The sequence below is a fragment of the Anolis carolinensis genome, unplaced genomic scaffold (genome assembly GCF_035594765.1).
Source record: "Anolis carolinensis isolate JA03-04 unplaced genomic scaffold, rAnoCar3.1.pri scaffold_13, whole genome shotgun sequence".
In the NCBI taxonomy this organism is placed as follows: Eukaryota; Metazoa; Chordata; class Lepidosauria; order Squamata; family Dactyloidae; genus Anolis; species Anolis carolinensis.
In genome coordinates this window covers 12,584,840-12,604,067 of record NW_026943824.1, presented here as the reverse complement: position 1 = coordinate 12,604,067, position 19,228 = coordinate 12,584,840, and the positions used below count along the sequence as shown (strand labels likewise).

General features: G+C 39.7%; 1 protein-coding gene across 1 annotated transcript in view; it reads right to left on the bottom strand.

The window, feature by feature from the left end:
• LOC103281161 (uncharacterized) overlaps positions 1-19,228 on the bottom strand; it is a 46,914-nt gene that overhangs the window by 4,114 nt on the left and 23,572 nt on the right. Inside the window, exons 16-28 of the mRNA XM_016998002.2 lie at positions 18,548-18,597; positions 16,879-16,999; positions 16,253-16,338; positions 14,869-14,995; positions 12,317-12,510; positions 9,935-10,025; positions 9,224-9,365; positions 8,790-8,974; positions 8,482-8,637; positions 7,612-7,745; positions 7,378-7,508; positions 7,001-7,095; positions 2,111-3,392 (exon numbers count right to left, since the gene is read on the bottom strand). Coding sequence (XP_016853491.2) covers positions 2,111-3,392; positions 7,001-7,095; positions 7,378-7,508; positions 7,612-7,745; positions 8,482-8,637; positions 8,790-8,974; positions 9,224-9,365; positions 9,935-10,025; positions 12,317-12,510; positions 14,869-14,995; positions 16,253-16,338; positions 16,879-16,999; positions 18,548-18,597 — 2,794 coding nt within the window. The remainder of the gene's footprint in view (positions 1-2,110; positions 3,393-7,000; positions 7,096-7,377; positions 7,509-7,611; positions 7,746-8,481; positions 8,638-8,789; positions 8,975-9,223; positions 9,366-9,934; positions 10,026-12,316; positions 12,511-14,868; positions 14,996-16,252; positions 16,339-16,878; positions 17,000-18,547; positions 18,598-19,228) is intronic.

Genomic DNA, 19,228 nt, shown 5'->3' with positions numbered 1-19,228 from the left:
TATAATAATTAATAAAAAGATCCCTTCCCTCACATCGCCACAATTGATATGTTGCCGAAGGCATCCATGGCCAGAATCACTGGGTTGCTGTATGGCCAGAACCTCTGAAGATGCCAGCCACAGATACAGGTAACATGTCAGGAGGGAGTGCTACTGGAACTATCTACTTTGAACTGGATTTCATGAGCCTCCACTGCCAAAAAATCTGGGATGAGAAGATCCTGGGATATAGGACAGTGTAGAAGAGACCTCAAACACATTAAGAATCCAGGACAAGGAGACATGGAAAATAATAACGCAAAAAGACACTTTATCAACAATTACTAATGTGGGTAACTGAAAAAGAACAAATCAAGGAATGCATGATCCATTGGGCAAAAGATGTAGGCCATAATTTAAATTTGGACCATTGGGAAGAGATCTGGAAAAATAAAATAAAATACACAGCGGCAACAGATATAAGAGAAAATTGGTATAAGATGCAGTTCCGTAGTTATTATACCCCGGACAGATTAGCAAAATTCAACTCTAAATTATGCTGGAAATGTGGGAAAAAAATAGGAACCTTCTTTCACCAATGGTGGACATGTGGGAAAATCAAAGAATTTTGGAAGACAATTCACAAAATGACACAAAAGATGATAGGAACCAAATTCAAATTAAAACCAGAAATGTACCTACTAGGATTCTCAAACTCAATATTAAAGAAAAATGATGATAGAATATTATTTTACATTAGCACTGCGGCTAGACTGACCTTAGCAAGAGTTTGGAAAAGAAAAGAACCTCCGAATTCAAAAGACTGGCCAACCAAAATATTGGACATTATACAAATGGACATTTTGACACAAAAAATAAGAGAAGGGAAAAATAAGACTGATTGGACAAACATTATAAAATTCCTGAGAAAAAGAAAAATTGATCTTACGATAGATTTATCTTGTATATAGAAGTGAGCTAATGGAAAGGAGGCTAGAGAAAATGACAAAAGTTAAAGGAAAATGGAAAAAAAGAAGCACAGATGGGAAGTCAAACAGCACTTCTTTTTTTATTAATATTAATTTTTTTCTTCTCCTCTTTGTCTCTCTTCTCGCCATTCTTTACTACAGTAGAGTCTCACTTATCCAAGCCTCGCTTATACAAGCCTCTGGATAATCCAAGCCATTTTTGTAGTCAATGTTTCCAATATATCGTGATATTTTGGTGCTAAATTCGTAAATACAGTAATTACAACATAACATTACTGCGTATTGAACTACTTTTTCTGTCAAATTTGTTGTATAACATGAAGTTTTGGTGCTTAATTTGTAAAATCATAACCTAATTTGATGTTTAATAGGCTTTTCCTTGATCAGTCCTTATAATCCAAGATATTCGCTTATCCAAGCTTCTGCTGGCCCGTTTAGCTTGGATAAGTGAGACTCTACTGTACTTGGTTTTTGTTCTCCCACTTTTTCTGTATCTACACTTAAAGGTTTTCCCCTGACGTTAAGTCCAGTCATGACCGACTCTGGGGGTTGGTGCTCATCTCCATTTCTAAGTTGAAGAGCCGGCGTTGTCCGTAGACACCTCCAAGGTCATGTGGCCGGCATGATTGCATGTAAGTGTATCTACACTTACAAGAAATAGAGCCTTTTCGACCTATGCTCCAATTCTGTGGAATTCATTGCCTCCATATGTTAGAGCAATATCGGAGTTGCGACCTTTTGGAAAAGCGCTCAAGACTTGGCTGTTTGGTTGTGCATTTAGGTAAATCAGATCTAATTTGCCAAATAGTCACTGTTGAATGTTTTTAGGTTGAATGTTTTTATGTTGAATGTTTTTATATTGAATGTTTTTCTATTGTGGAATGATATTTTAAATTGTAAGTTGCTCGGAGCATTCTGGTGGAGAGCGACTAATTAAGAAATAAAGTGAAGTGAAGTGAAGTGAATAAGAAATAAATAAAAATTATTATGCAAAGGAGACATGGATACCTTTTTACACCATGCTTCCAAAAGTATCTACACTGGTGTTATTTATACCTATTAAAGAAGAGGATTCTAATCTTTGTGGAAAAGGCAGTGAGACAAGACTGAAACGGAAGCACCCGTAAACCACAGATACTTACAATTGCCCGGTTCCACGTTGATGAGGCCGTTGGGCGTTGGGCGGAATGGAGGCCTTGTTCTCGGAGGCGCTCTGCTGGTGGTCTTTGCAGTGGTTGGAGAAACCGTGGTGGTGCCCCGTGTCGTGCCAATTGACGACGGGATGGTAGCATTGGGCACGGGCACGACGACCACTGGAGGCTTTTGAGAAGAGATCTCCGTCACACCAAACTTGGGAGATGTTACATTGTCAGCGCCAGCAGTGGTCGCGTCGGCACTCAACGTGTGGTTGAGGTTGACTGCAGGCGTGGAGGACATTGTTGTGTTGGTGTCCGTGATGTCTACAAGTCCTGGGGGTATTTGAGAAGAAGGAACGGTCATATTTCGCATGGCGGATGTTACATTGTCAGCACCGGTGGTGGTTACGTTGGCACCGGATGTGTGATTGATGAAGACTGAAGGTGTGGGCATAACAGTTGCGTTGGTGTCAGTGGTCACATTGGGAGGAAAACTCGTTCGGTTGGTTGCATCAGTAATGTTGGCGAAGGTTGTGTTTTCAACCGAGGTGCCTGTCGTAGGGAGCGGGACAGGGAGTCCTCCAATGGTGTCATTTGAGCTCGTTGTGGCATTTGCTTCAACTGTGAAGGGCGGAATGACTGTGCCATTGGCCGCGGAGGTGTCGAAACCTGATGTTGTCGCTTCTATATCTGTGCCCGTAACAGGGCTTGGCGTTCCTCCGACGGTGTCATTCAAAGCCTCGGTGACATTGAAGGACGTTCCCGGGATTTCGGTTGGAAACACAACAGTGTCGTTGATCGTACTGGCGGAAGCGGCGATGCTGTTTGAATCTGCTGGCTGGTCAGTCGTGGTTGCGTCTGTAGCATCTTCTACATCATTGACGGTCTCGTTGGACGTCACTGGGACGTCCGAGGAAGTCGGTAAATCAACCTTAGGGACCACGTCGATGGCAGTAACTGTCTTATTTGTAGGAGCGATAGAGGGAGACGTTGCCGCATCAGTGATCTCGAAGAGGGGAGTACCATCGGTAGGCATCAATGGTAACAACCCTGTTGTATTATCGCTGGAGACGTTAGATGATGATGTCATGGAAGCGTTGACTCTGTCGTTGCTGGACCCTGTGGGCAGCGGAGAAGGCATCCCTCCGGTCAAGCCAATCCTGAGTGTGTCCAGGTCGGATTGATACTGCCTACGGATCCATCCGGCCACCGAAGGCTCTCTCTCGGCTCCTTTCAGATCCGGCAAATTCACCCCGAGCAAACCTCGCACGTCCTGGACGCTCAGTGCCTGCAACACATTTGGGACACTTTTGGCTCTGTTGGGATCCCGGGATGTAAACCTCGATTTCTCCCACAAGATTTTGCAACACCCTAGACCAGGGCTCCTCAAACTTTTAAAACAAAGGGCCGGTTCACAATCCTTCAGACTGTTGAGGGGCCAAATTATCATTTGGGAAAAAAACGAACAAATTCCTATGCATACTGCACATATCTTATTTGTAGTGCAAAACAACAACAACAATGAAAGAACAATACAATATTTAAAAATGGAAACAATTTTAACCAACATAAACCTATCAGGCTTTCAATAGGAAGTGTGGGTCTGATTCTGGCAAATGAGATAGTCAGATTAATTAGGATTGTTGCTGTTGTGTGTCTTCAAGTCATTTCAGACTCTGGGTGAGCCTAAGTCTAAAATTATTTATTTATTCATTTACTACATTTATATCCCACCCTTCTTACCCCGAAGGGAACTCAGAGCAGCTGTATGTACATACAATATATTGTATTATTAGCATAGCACAATATTAGCATTATATATAACTACTAGCTGTGCCCGGCCACGCGTTGCTGTGGCAAAGTGGTGGTGGTATTGGTTAAAAATTGTGTAATTTTTATTTGATGTTATTTGTATTTTTAAATTAATTTTATTGTAAGTTATCTTTTTATTTATTATATTTTATTATTTTCTTGTATTATTTTTAGTTATTTTCTGTTATTATAGTATTTTAATGTATTAATTTTTTAGTGTTTTTAATTATTTTTAGTGTTTTTTATTATTTTTATTGGGTTGCTAGGAGACCAAGTTGGAGAAGCTTAGCCTTCTAACTGGCAGCAATTGGATAAAAGCAATTATTCCTCGCTCTCTAATTAGGACTTTCTTTTTCTTTTCTTTTTGTTGTATCAACCTAGAGGCGTGGATGATGGGTTGTGTTGTCAAATTTCAAGGTTGGGAGGCCTGTAGTTTTGTTGTTTTGTGAGTCGCCGTGATGCCATCACTCTTTTATATATATAGATATTGAACTATACCACTATACTGTATTATACCATGTTTCCCTGAAAATAAGACAGTATCTTATATTAATTTTTGCTCCCAAAGATGCTCTAGGTCTTATTTTCAGGGGATGTCTTATTTTTCCATGAAGAAGAATTCACATTTATTGTTGAACCAAAAAAAATGAACATTTATTATATACTGTACAGTAGTTGTCATCACAAAGCAGTGTAACCAGACAAACTGTGAATCCTATCAAGAATTTCTTATTACAGTAGAGTCTCACTTATCCAACATAAACGGGCCGGCAGAATGTTGAATAAGCGAATATGTTGGATAACAAGGAGGGATAAAGGAAAAGCCTATTAAACATCAAATTAGGTTATGATTTTACAAATTAAGCGCCAAAACATCATGTTAGACAACAAAATTGAAAGAAAAAGTAGTTCAATACACAGTAATGTTATGTTGTAATTACTGTATTTACGAATTTAGCACCAAAATATCATGATGTATTGAAAACATTGACTCCAAAAATGCATTGGATAATCCAGAACGTTGGATAAGCGAGTGTTGGATAAGTGAGACTCTACTGTATTTCCATGTACAACAATCTATGGTACGTACATTTACCGATCCTGCATGCTCTGGTGTTCTGTTCAGCGGACATGTTTCCAAACAAAAACTTTGCTAGGTCTTACTTTTGGGGGAGGCCTTATATTTAGTAATTCAGCAAAACCTCTACTAGGTCTTATTTTCTGGGGATGTCTTATTTTAGGAGAAACAGGGTATGTAATATATAACATATAATTAATTTTATTATATAGTATTATTATTAGTATTATATGATTAAACCTGATATAAAATATTATATTATAAATGAGGGCGGGGGCCAGGTATATGATCTTGGAGGGCCGCATCCGGCCCCCGGGCCTTAGTTTGGGGACCCCTGCCCTAGACTTTGCAATGCCCAATTCAGAAACATTGTCTTTTATTTGCTCGATAGCAGGCATGGGCAAACTTCGGCCCTCCGGGTGTTTTGGATTTCAACTCCCACAATTCCTAACAGCCGGTAGGCTGTTAGGAATTGTGGGAGTTGAAGTCCAAAACACCCGGAGGGCCGAAGTTTGCCCATGCCTGCTCTATAGGCACCCACTACTTTTTGGCAACTTGTTTTTGACATCATACTGTTTCAATAGATCTACATTATAGCCATTTGCTGCACTTTCAACCCTCGGTCAGCACCTATGCTGACATATGGTACACTTCCAGAAGGCAGTTTAACTGCACTGAACTGTATTATATGGCAGTGTAGACTCATATAATCCAGTTCAATGCAGTTCACGGCATTATATAACAGTGCAGATGTACTTAGAATACACTCCAGATTTTCTTTTTAAAATTATTATTATAATTATTGATATTATTATTGTTATTTCTCCTAACTCTTGGAACCATCTAGTGTTCAATCTTGTGTGTGAAAGCTAAAAAAAATTGGATTTTACTGTTTGAGCTGCAAAGAGAAGCAAGTAATAAAGTTATTATTGTTGTGGTTACTATTACTGTTTTCAACCATTTCCGATTTTTGATAGTCCACTGGTCCCAAACCCATCAAATGAGCAGTATATATTTGTATCAGTTTTATAAAACTTATTTGCATTATTGTTCTGTTTACTTCGTAACATTCTGTATTTCCCTTCTATCGCTTCTTCTCCAAATGTCATCAATTGATAATTTATTTACAGTAGAGTCTCACTTACCCAACACTCACTTATCCAACGTTCTGGATTATCCAACGCATTTTTGTAGTCAATGTTTTCAATATAGCATGATATTTTGGTGCTAAATTCGTAAATACAGTAATTACTATATAGCATTAATGTGTAATGAACAACTTTTTCTGTCAAATTTGTTGTATAACATTATGTTTTGGTGCTTAATTTGTAAAATCATAATCTATTTTGATGTTTAATAGGCTTTTTCTTAATCTCTCCTTATTATCCAACATATTCGCTTATCCAACGTTCTGCCGGCCCGTTTATGTTGGATAAGTGAGACTCTACTGTATTTATTTATTTACAGCATTTATATTCTGCCCTTCTCACCCGGATGGGGACTCAGGGCGGATCACATTACACATATAGGCAAACATTCAATGCCTTTTAAAACATAGAACAAAGACAAACAAACATAGGCTCCGAGTTGGGCCTCGAACTCATGACCTCCTGGTCAGAGTGATCTATTGCAGTGATTGATTACAGCTGCTCTCCAGCCTGCGCCACAGCCCAAGCCTGAGCCTTGTCAGCAACCCATATTTTTCCTATCTCTCCCTAAAATGTGGAAATAGCCATGGAAACAGTTGAGAAATACAGTGGAGATACACTCATAACATGTTGCTTCCATGTCAGTGGGATGTTGAATAAATCCGCTCCGGGTATTAATCCGAACTGGAATGGAGGTATCAAAGGAAACTATTGAGAGGATAAAGCTTAAAACCTCTGATATTTCCTTCCAAGTTCTTATTAAAACTCTAATATACTGGCCCAGGTGATATTTTTCACCTATTTACAGGTTTTAAATGGACTATTTTTTAATGTTGTGAACATTAAAAAGAAACTAACCTGAAGCTCTTCTGGATTTAAATTGAGAAACGTATTGATATCCATATCAACCTGAGACCTGGCCAATTTTTTCAGGTCTTCGGCAGATGCTCCTCCTTGAAAAAGGGAAAAAGAGAGATGAGGACAGCTATGAAGGAAATAAATATAATCTAAACATGGCTTTGAAAACCAGGATTTAAATGAATAGAAAAGAGATGTAAATATTGCTCTCATGTCTCCATTGGGTGGCTTTGCCATTGCTCATGTTGTTGATCTATATTCTTAGAGACCAACAAGAAATGTAATGATGTCAATTCAATAGGAAAAGCTGAGTGTGGAGTCTCCTTTTATTGCTTTGAATGGAAGGACGAAATCAGAGAGATCTTTAAATCGCTCACCTAAATATGGCTGGATTAAGGAATAGTAAGGACTGGTCCCTTCTTCGGGAGAAAATGCAGTTGAAGCTTTTCCATATAGGATGTCCTTCTTGCTTTGGGGACAGGTGGAAATGTCTAATTTCTCAGCATTCCTAAGGAAAATAAAATGCAAGCGTTGAGGCTTTCTGTCTGAGGCATGTTCATATGCTCCGGAAAGCAACAATATCACACAACGTTGGGCAAAATCCACCTTACCGGATGGCTTCAGGGTTGATTTGTTGCAGTTGATCTTCACCCAAATAGCAAAGGTAAACGCCTCCCAACAGGTCAAGAATGGGATTGGAGAGCGTGCCTCCCGATGCTATGTACCTTGCTACCAGTTCCCTGAGCTGCAAGGAAAAGAGTGGGATTTATTACAGCAATTTTGGGTCAAACTAGCAGCTCCTTTGCACCAGCATTCTTGCAATGAGCAGCATCGATCTTGCAAAGAACAATAATACTCTTGCAATGAGCAACATTGTTCTTTCAGAAAGCAACGTTGTTTTTGCAATGAACATTATTGTTCTTGCAATGAGCAACATTGATTTGCAACGAGCAATATTGTTCTTGCAACGGGAAACATCGTTATTGCACTGAGAAATATTGCTCTTGTAATGAGCAATGTTCTCGCAATGATAAACATTGTTCTTGCAACAGCAAACATCGTTCTTGCAGTGAGCAACGTTCTTGCAATAAGCAACATTGTTCTTGCAATGAGAAACATAGTTTTTGCAATGAGAAACATCGCTCTTGCAATGAGCAACATTATTCTTGCAGCGAGCAACATTATTCTCGCAGTGAGCAACATTGTTCTCGCAGCGAACAATATTGTTCTCACAACGAGCAATATTGTTCTTGCAACGAGCAATATTGTTCTCGCAACATTCTCGCAATGAGCAACATTGTTCTTGTTCTCTTGTTGTTTTTGCAATGAGAAACATTGTTCTTTTAATGAGCAACACTGTTCTTGTAATGAGCAATATCATCCTTGCAATGAGCAACACAATTCTTGCAGTGAGCAATATCATTCTTGCAATGAACAACATTGTTCTTGCAATGAATATCATTCCAGAGGGAGTACATTACCGGCGCTGCGTCCCAAGCCCCGTTGTCTGGGTTCAGGAGAGCCGCAAGCGTGTCGCTGGACGTCACATTCCATCTTCTGATCTCCTCCGCATTATACTGGTGCGCAAGGAAGCCCAGCAGCCTCAGCTGATCCTCTGGAACACCACTGGGGTAGAGCTAAGAAAATAGTTCAAAGTAATAAAAGTAAATGTTTGAACACCTTCGAAACTCTCTTTTTTGGAAGTTTTCAAACAAAGCTTGGATGGCCCTCTGTCTGGCGTGCTTTGATGTTTTATTCTTGCACCAAAGAAAGAGTAGGACTGGATTACCTCGTCCAGCTTCCTTTTCATCACGACCAAGTAGTCGTTGGGCAGCGGCTGCTCCAGCAAAGTGGCCAAGCTGCCTCTCAGGACCTCTTTGTCCAAGCAGGCATCAAACTGCCCGGCCGAATCATAGAGGATGATGAAGAGCGGGTCTTCTAAGGTGCTGGCCGTGATGGGACCTGACTGACACTCTGCGGGCAGAAGCCAAAGGCAAGGAGTCACCAGTCAACGGGGCATTTATGAGAAACCACCAGTGCAAATCACACAGCAACACCTCACCCAACTCTTCAAATCCCTCTTCCAGCCATTGCTATCACAAGACCATCCTGGTCATTGGTCTCACAAGGAAAAAGGGAAGAAGGAAGGGAGAAAAAGTTTAAAAAGTTTGGGCTATAATAAAGAGATATACCTGTATCATAAACCGTGTCCCCCCCCCTTACCTTCTGTTGCCCGTTTCGACCTGGCTGCGGAAGCCGGATTGGGGCCAACGGTCCTCAAAAAGAGCCTGGTTTTCTCCTTCTGGGCCGCGCTTTGCCCGTCGTAGGCGTCGGAGAGGCTCCTGAAGAAGGCAACTCTCTCTTGCTGAGGAAGGGGATATGCGTTGGAACCGTATACAAACCCGGCGTATATTTATTTATTTATTTATTTACAGTATTTATATTCCGCCCTTCTCACCCTGAAGGGGACTCAGGGCGGATTACAATGAACACATATATGGCAAACATTCAATGCCAACAGACAAACAACATATAAAGACAGACACAGAGGCATTTAACTTTTTTTTTTCCAGCTTCACGATTCCGGCCACAGGGGGAGCTGTTGCTTCACTGTCCAGTAGTAGCTGTACTTCCTCATTCCATTCCTCGTGTTTGCTGGCAGTTTTATGATGTTGTAAATTAGTTAAATTAGCCTCCCGCATAAAGCGTACCTAAATTTCCCTGATTGACAGATGCAACTGTCTTTCGGGGCTGCATAGGTCAACAGCAAGCTGGGCTATTTAATGGTCGGGGACTTAACCCGACCCGGGCTTCGAACTCATGACCTCTCGGTCAGTAGTGATTTATTGCAGCTGGTTACTAGCCAGCTGTACCACAGCCCGGCCCCCGGGCTGTGTATATGGGCACAATATGGAATATGATGGATCAACTTACCCCATTGATACGATTCCAAATGGAGCGGTTGATGTAGAAAGCCAAAGGCCCGAGGTCTTCGAGGGTGCTGTCATTCCAGGACTCAGGAGCACTATTGAAATGGCAGACAAAGGTTTGAGGTAATGAGACAAAGAGAGTTCTGGTTGCTGTAGAAAAAAAGATGTTTATTCTCAGTGGCCAGAGAAAATAAGCATAGGAAGGACTCTCTCCTGTAATCAGGAAAGAAAGGGTACAGAACAAAGAAACACAAGTCCTTTTATACCATTTTGCTTTCATCCTATGTCATATAGACATTATCCATCACCAATTAGTGTCAAAAAAAGTCTTACTTTGCACTTTACTAAAAGCTACTTTTGCATTTTCCTAAAATATAGGCCTCTGACCCTCCATTAGGCCTTATCTAAGGAATTCCTATCTAGGCTTTCTGGGATCCCATTAATTGAGGAATTTCCCCTTATTATTTACTAGCTATGCCCAGCCACGCGTTGCTGTGGCAAAGTGGTGGTGGTATTGGTTAAAAATTGTTGTGTATTTTTTATTTGACGTTATTTGTATTTTTAAATTATTTTTATTGTCAGTTATCTTTTTATTTATTATATTTTATTATTTTCTTGTATTATTTTTAGTTATTTTATGTTATTATAGTATTTTATTGTATTAATTTTTTAGTGTTTTTTATTATTTTTTATTGGGTTGCTAGGAGACCAAGTTGGAGGTGCTTAGCCTTCTAACTGGCAGCAATTGGATAAAAGCAATTATTCCTCTCCCCCTGATTAGGACTTTATTTTTCTTTTCTTTTTGTTGTATCAACCTAGAGCCGTGGATGATAGGTTGTGTTGTTGAATTTCGAGGTTGGGGGGCCTGTAGTTTTGTTGTTTTGTCTGGTGCCATGATTCCATCACTCTTTTATATATATATAGATTTATTTATTTACAGTATTTATATTCCACCCTTCTCACCCCAAAGGGGACTCAAGGCGGATCACATTACACATATAAGGCAAACATTCAATGCCTTAACATAGAACAAAGACAAGACAAACACGGGGCTCCGAGCTGGCCTCGAACTCATGACCTCTTGGTCAGAGTGATTTGTTGCAGCTGGTTGCTCAACAGCCTGCGCCACAGTTCTTAGCTCTTAGGGAGTCATTAGCACTCCTACATGGTGCCAGGTTATTTTAAGCTTATCTTGACATCCCAAAAGCCTTAATTTGTCTTTTGTCCATTAGCATGGAGCTTATTTATTTTTGTTGACACTTGACAGATGTCCCTGCCACTTTGGGTGAACTTTGGTCTCTGCTATGAGGAGACTAGGCAGAAGGTATTTGAAAGGCAGAGTGTATTTTGGGGCTATATGCACACATTCTGCTTGTGATGATATATTTTCTTATTCCTGTTTCTAATATGATTACATTCAATATATAGTTTCCAATACAAGTATTATATTTTTCCAATACACCTTCATCACTATGGACACAGGATATATTATTATTATTATTATTGCAGACAGCAAAGTTTGGTCCTCCAGGTGTTTTGGACTCCAACTCCCACAATTCCGAACAGCCTACTGGCTGTTTGGAATTGTGGGAATTGGAGTCCAAAACACCTGCGTGGAGATGTGGCAGGGAGGAATCTTTTTATCCCACCGCTGCCACCAAATTGTGGAGATCTCAGGCAGAGAGGAATTTTTGTTTCTTTTTATTCTCTTATTCTTATTCTTATTCACATTAGATGGTAGCGTTACTTAGTTGTAAATCTCTTGTAAATCGCCTAGAGCATCTTGGATGGAGGGCGATTAATAAGTAATTAAATGATGATGATGATGATGATGATTAGTTCTGAATATAGGTGACAGAGACTTGGATATTGAAGAACAAAAACAAGTTTATTTCAGGCACAGAGCTTAGTGGTTACAGTAACTTCTTTAAAGGCACTTAGATAATGGTTGCAAAGTTATTAACTGATAACTTTGGATCTAACTGGGATTGCTTTCCCTTCCTACTCAGACTCTACAAATAAACCTAAACAAGTCACCTGACTTGCTTAATTTAACACCACTAGAGATCTGAGTTCCCCTGGTTTCCCTAACCCGGAACCAGTGTCTTCCCTGTAAAATCACAGACTAAAACGTTTTTTAAAACATTCCCTCCTTTTCCTCCAAACGGCGGTTGGCTCCGCCCTCGTTACTATGGCAACCTGCCTCAGAATGCTGAGCTGGTTACCATCCCCCACGCACTGGTGACTAATATGTACCCTTTTAAACATAGTTAAATCTGACTTTTAAAACGAAATTAAACATGACATCTATAAATCAAAATAAAAACACACTTCTTTACAACCTGTAGGGCCAAACTTTGCCTATACTTTCGGGAGCATCACTCACTTGTATGGAGGCGTTCCGCTGCTCAGGCGCGTATTGAGAGCCATGACTTGGGAATTGCTGAGTTCGGGGCACAGTTTCAAGTTCTGCAAAACCTCCGGGTCGGAGTCGTTGATGACAGAAGCATCCATGTCGCACACAAAGGCCCCGAGGTGCTGGAGATGCTCCTTGCGCAAAGCAGTGCTGTTTCCCACTCCCTTGAAAAAGAGGCAATGAGTTTTTAATGCTTCCTAGAATTCCCATCTTGGTGACATGCTGCAGTACATTTTGCTATGGTTTCTTTTTTTAATATATATTTTTATTTATGAGTTTTGTAATGCATTAAAAACAGAACACACACTACGCAAAGAAGAAAAAACAAAAAACAAAAAACACACACACAATACCTAAACCCTAACCAAAACGATAACTTAAACAAACATAACAGCACATAGACATAGCACATAAACAAACAAATTCGCCTTCCGACCCTTTTGCATGACAGTGCCCTTTTCCCCCATATCTACGGCTCCCTTAGGTACCCTTGGGTCCTAAGATTATTAGTTGCTATAATTACAGTGCATTCATTTTTTCTTTGTTCATATATTCTTTCAGAAGAGACCAAGTTGTCTCATGTCGTGAAGCATCGTCCTGCTTTATATATTGCGTCAGTAAGTCCATATTTTTAATTTCTAAAAGTCTTAGAAACCAGTTTTCCCTCGACGGTATTTCTTGTGTTTTCCATAGTTTAGCCAGACTTATCCTGGCTGCTGTCACCATATATGTGAAGAGTTTTTCCTTTCTCTGATCCATCGGGAAGTCCGTAATTCCTAATAGAAAATATTCCGGTTTTCTATCAAATTTCTTTTGTAATATCTTCTCCATTTCCTTGTGTATTATCTGCCAAAATTTTTTCACTTTCTTACATCTCCACCACATATGCATGAAGTCCCCTATATGCCTCCCGCATTTCCAGCATTTGCCGTCCCCTTTTCCTTTACTCATTTTGGCCAGCTTATCTGGAGTGAGGTACCACCTATAAAAGATCTTATACCAGTTTTCCTTTATTTCTACCGCATAAGTGTATTTGATGTTTCTATTCCATATTCTTTGGTTTCTCAATGAATATATCGCTGAGCATCAACCAATCCAACATCTATATACATACATCTATAAACATAACAAAAGTGAAAATATGAATTTGTGTGTGTAGCTGGGGTGTCCACTTACACCAGGGCTCCTCAAACTTTTAAAACAAAGGGCCAGTCCACAATCCTTCAGACTGTTGAGGGGCCAAAATATCATTTGGAAAAAAACCCGAACAAATTCCTATACATACTGCACATATCTTATTTGTAGTGCAAAACAACAACAACAATGAAAGAACAATACAATATTTAAAAATGAAAACAATTTTAACCAACATAAACCTATCAGGCTTTCAATAGGAAGTGTGGGTCTGATTCTGGAAAATGAGATAGTCAGGTTAATTAGGATTGTTGTTGTTGTCTGTCTTCAAGTCATTTCAGACTCTGGGTGAGCATAAGTCTAAAATTATTTATTTATTCGTTTACTACATTTATATCCCACCCTTCTCACCCCGAAGGGAACTCAGAGCAGCTGTATGTACATACAATATATTATATTATTAGCATAGCACAATATTAGCATTATATATAACTATATTGAATTATACCACTATACTGTATTATACCATGTTTCCCTGAAAATAAGACAGTGTCTTATATTAATTTTTGCTCCCAAAGATGGTCTAGGTCTTATTTTAAGGGGATGTCTTATTTTTCCATGAAGAAGAATTCACATTTATTGTTGAACAAAAAAAATGAACATTTATTATATACTGTACAGTAGTTGTCATCACAAACCAGCGTAACCAGACAAACTGTGAATCCTATCAAGAATTTCTTATTACTATCATTATTTCCATGTATAACGCTCTATGGTACGTACATTTACCGATCCTATATGCTCTGGTGTTCTGTTCGGCGGGCATGCTTCCAAACAAAAACTTTGCTAGGTCTTACTTTCAGGGGAGGCCTTATATTTAGTAATTCAGCAAAACCTCTACTAGGTCTTATTTTCTGGGGATGTCTTATTTTAGGGGAAACAGGGTATGTAATATATAACATATAATTAATTTTATTATATAGCATTATTATTAGTATTATATGATTAAAACTGATATAAAATATTATATTATAAATGAGGGCGGGGGCCAGGTATATGATCTTGGAGGGCCGCATCCGGCCCCCGGGCCTTAGTTTGGGGACCCCTGACTTACACAGACAAACTCCCGCCTCCCGCCTCCACTACTCAGGAAACACCAATAGCCTTCCCTCCAGTGATATTGCAGGATGGCTATCTGTTGGGAGGGCTTTGACTGTGTCTTCCTGCCTGGCTGAAGGGGTTGGACTAAATTCCCTATGGGGGTTCCTTCCTCCTCCTCACTCTCCTTGGCTCTGCATTTTTCACTAGTTTGTCCCGACACGCAGTTTGGAAAACTCTGATTCAGAGTATACAAAGCGCACAAGGAAGCAGCAACGGCGGTGACTTACAAAGCATCTCAAGGCATTTTCCAAGAGTCTGGTCCTCTGGGCTGATCCATTGGCCAAAAGGCTGAGATCTCCTTGGGAAGCCAAGGAGTAAAACCTTTCGCAGTTTGCACCATCAACTTGGTCAAGGCTGGAAGACAGGAGTACCATTGGCATTGATAAACAGCCAGAAGCACACATCACAACCAGCAGAAACTTACATGTGGTGAACTGGGATAAGCCTCTGTTGCTTAGGATGGCACAGGATTGAAGAGCCAGAAATATACATTCAAAAATAGTTATTGATGTAAAATAAAATAATAATAATAATAACTCAGTCACTATCAGGACCTCAAGATTGAACTTCAAAGACTCTGGCAGAAACCGGTGCAGGTGGTCCTGGTGGTGATGGGCACATTGGGTGCCATGCCAAAAGATCTCAGCCGGCATTTGGAAACAATAGACATTGACAAAATTATGATCTGGCAACTGCAAAAGGCCACCCTACTGGGATCTGTGCGCATCATCCGAAAATACATCACACAGTTCTAGACACTTTTGTAAAACGAAATCTAGCATATCTATCTTGTTTGCTGTGTCATACAATAATAATAATAACGAATAATAATAATAATAATAATAATAATAACTTATGCCTCAAGTATCACCTCCCAGCAGCCGAAACCATTGATCATATCCTCAGTTGCTGTAAGAAAATTGCACAGACAGACTACAGAGGCACAACTACATGGCCCAAATGATTCATTGGAACTTATGCCTCAAGTACCACCTCCCAGCAGCAAAGAACTGGTGGGATCACAAACCTGCAAAAGTATTGGGAAATGAGCACGCAAAGATACTGTGGGACTTCCGAATCCAGACTGACAAAGTTCTCGAACACAACACACCAGACATCACAGTTGTGGAAAAGAAAAAGGTTTGGATCATTGATGTCGCCATCCCAGGTGACAGTCGCATTGACGAAAAACAACAGGAAAAACTCAGCCACTATCAGGACTCAAGATTGAACTGCAAAGACTCTGGCAGAAACCAGTGCAGGTGGTCCCGGTGGTGATGCCGTGCCAAAAGATCTCAGCCGGCATTTGGAAACAGTAGACATTGACAAAATTACGATCTGTCAACTGCAAAAGGCCACCCTACTGGGATCTGCACGCATAATCCAAAAATACATCACACAGTCCTAGACACTTGGGAAGTGTTCGACTTGTGATTTTGTGATATGAAATCCAGCATATCTATCTTGTTTGCTGTGCCATAAAATAATAATAATAATAATAATAATAATAATAATAATAATAATAATAATAACTTTATTTATATACCACCCTATCTCCTCATCCTGATCTGTTTCCAGTTCTTTCAGAAAGAAAAACGTAGTGCAACTCACGGGAAGAAGAGCAGCACATCCGGAGGATAATCGGTGAAGTTGGCATCCAGGTTGTGGTTTGCAAGGAGCCGGGCCGCGCAGGAGAGCTATTGCAGGGAGAAGAGCGAATGCATATAAGAGCAAGGCTACACCCTTGTCCACTATACAGTAGAGTCTCACTTATCCAAGCTAAACGGGCCGGCAGAACCTTGGATAAGCAAATATCTTGGATAATAAGGAGGGATTAAGGAAAAGCCTATTAAACATCAAATTAGATTATGATTTTACAAATTAAGCACCAAAACATCATGTTATACAACAAATTTGACAGAAAAAGTAGTTCAATACACAGTAATACTATGTAGTAATTAATATATTTATGCATTTAGCACCAAAATATCATGATATATTGAAAAAATTGACTACAAAAATGCATTGGATAATCCAGAACCTTGGATAAGCGAGTCTTGGATAAGTGAGACTCTACTGTATATGGCAACTTGGTGAGTTTTTCCTTCCCAGCAAACATGATTTGAGACCTTTCCAAACTTTCCAAGCTATATATATCTGTTCTGAAAGCACTTGGGTTTTAAAGGGACAGGACCCGACCATCTGCCCAATATGGTTTTCCAATAGCAACGTCTCACCTGTCCATCACTCAGATTGGCGTTTTTCATTTTCACTTCTCGAACCAGAGAAGAGAGTTGCCCGGCTGACAATTTGCCGGCCGCATTGCATTGGAAGCCTTGAAGGATGAAGGCTGAAAGCCTAGGAGAAAAGACAGTTAATGTTTCATATCTAGGAGGATGGTAAGGTAAAGTCCAGTCATGTCCGACTCTGGGGGTTGGTGCTCATCTCTATTTCTAAGTTGAAGAACTGGCGTTGTCCGTAGACACCTCCAAGGTCATGCGGCCAATGGCATGACTGCATGGAGCGCTGTTACCTCCCCACCGGAGAGGTACCTATTGATCTACTCACATTTGCATGTTTTCGAACTGCTAGGTTGGCAGAAGCTGGGGCTAACAGTGGGAGCTCACCCCACTCTACAGATTTAATCCGCTGGACTCATATGAGACAATGCTATTAATGGCAAAATTAGTAGGAGGATATTGGACGAACGGACGAACGGATTTTAAGCATATGTTTTATGTTTTATATTTTATACAGTATTTAATTGGTTGTAATACATTTTTATATGTTGTTGTTTTAATGATGTGTCGGCATTGAATTGTTGCCAATTGTACGCCGCCCTGAGTCCCTTCGGGTGAGAAGGGCGGAATAGAAATATTGGAAATAATAAATAATAATAAATAAATAAAATTAATGGCGTTGTCTCATATGTATTGTGGTAATATTAATGGCGTTGTCTCATATGTATTGTGGTAATATTAATGGCGTTGTCTCATATGTATTGTGGTAATATTAATGGCGTTGTCTCATATGTATTGTGGTAATATTAATGGCGTTGTCTCATATGTATTGTGGTAATATTAATGGCGTTGTCTCATATGTATTGTGGTAATATTAATGGCGTTGTCTCATATGTATTGTGGTAATATTAATGGCGTTGTCTCATATGTATTGTGGTAATATTAATGGCGTTGTCTCATATGTATTGTGGTAATATTAATGGCGTTGTCTCATATGTATTGTGGTAATATTAATGGCGTTGTCTCATATGTATTGTGGTAATATTAATGGCGTTGTCTCATATGTATTGTGGTAATATTAATGGCGTTGTCTCATATGTATTGTGGTAATATTAATGGCGTTGTCTCATAGGTATTGTGGTAATATTAATGGCATTGTCTCATAGGTATTGTGGTAATATTAATGGCATTGTCTCATAGGTATTGTGGTAATATTAATGGCATTGTCTCATATGTATTGTGGTAATATTAATGGCATTGTCTCATATGTATTGTGGTAATATTAATTGCATTGTCTCATATGTCTTGTGAGATGCCTTGAGTCCCAACATCGGGAGAAAAGGCGGGATGAAAATAAAACAAAACAAAACAAAACATATAAACAAAGCGAAATAAAATAAAGTAACACTAATAATATAAATACAATGATCGAATAAATAGATACGGAATAAATAAAACAAATAAAATGAAATACAAATGGGCCTCCCTAGGAGAAATTGCAGAGTTTGCATCCACAGGTAAGAATTAAAAAGTAGGCATGTCCGATCAATGTCTTGGAATGCGTATCAAAAAGCAAGAACAATCCGAAATAATTCCGATATACGATTCAAAACGATTTTTTGGACATGTCTATTAAAAAGACATTGTCTTCCAATGCCAAACTCACTCAGTGTAATTGTCCGTCCTGGAGAGCACATTTCCAAAAAGGATAGCTGCCTAGGAATTAAATGGGGGGGAAAAAGACTTATCAGATGTCGAGCAGGGACAAAATTAAAGCTATGGTTGGGATGTTTAGAGGGTGGGGAGAATATATCTCTTAGGGTGCATCTACACTGCAGAATTAATGCAGTTTGGTACCATGCTCAAAGGCAACGGAGTCCTCAGAACTGTAATTTTGCAAGGTCTTGAGCAGGCATGGGCAAACTTCGTCCCTCCGGGTGTTTTGGACTCCAACTCCCACAATTCCTAACAGCCTACCGGCTGTTAGGAATTGTGGGAGTTGGAGTCCAAAACACCCGGAGGGACGAAGTTTGCCCATGCCTGCTCAAGACCTTGCAAAATTACAATCTCTATTGAGTAAACACAGATGTCTATTCTAAACAATGTAATGAACTATATAACACAATAGTGGTTCAACACATAAGTAGTACACAATATGTATATTAGAGCATCATATCCATATAACATTCACAGAAACAATACTCAGTCCTAAGGTATATAACTCAAAAGTATCTAACTCAGTATTATAAATCAAACAAAATGATATAAGTCTCTGCAGTCCTAAAAGGATTGGATTGGCTTAAAGGCAAACCGATTCAGAGTCTCTGCAGTTCTGGAGGGATTCCTC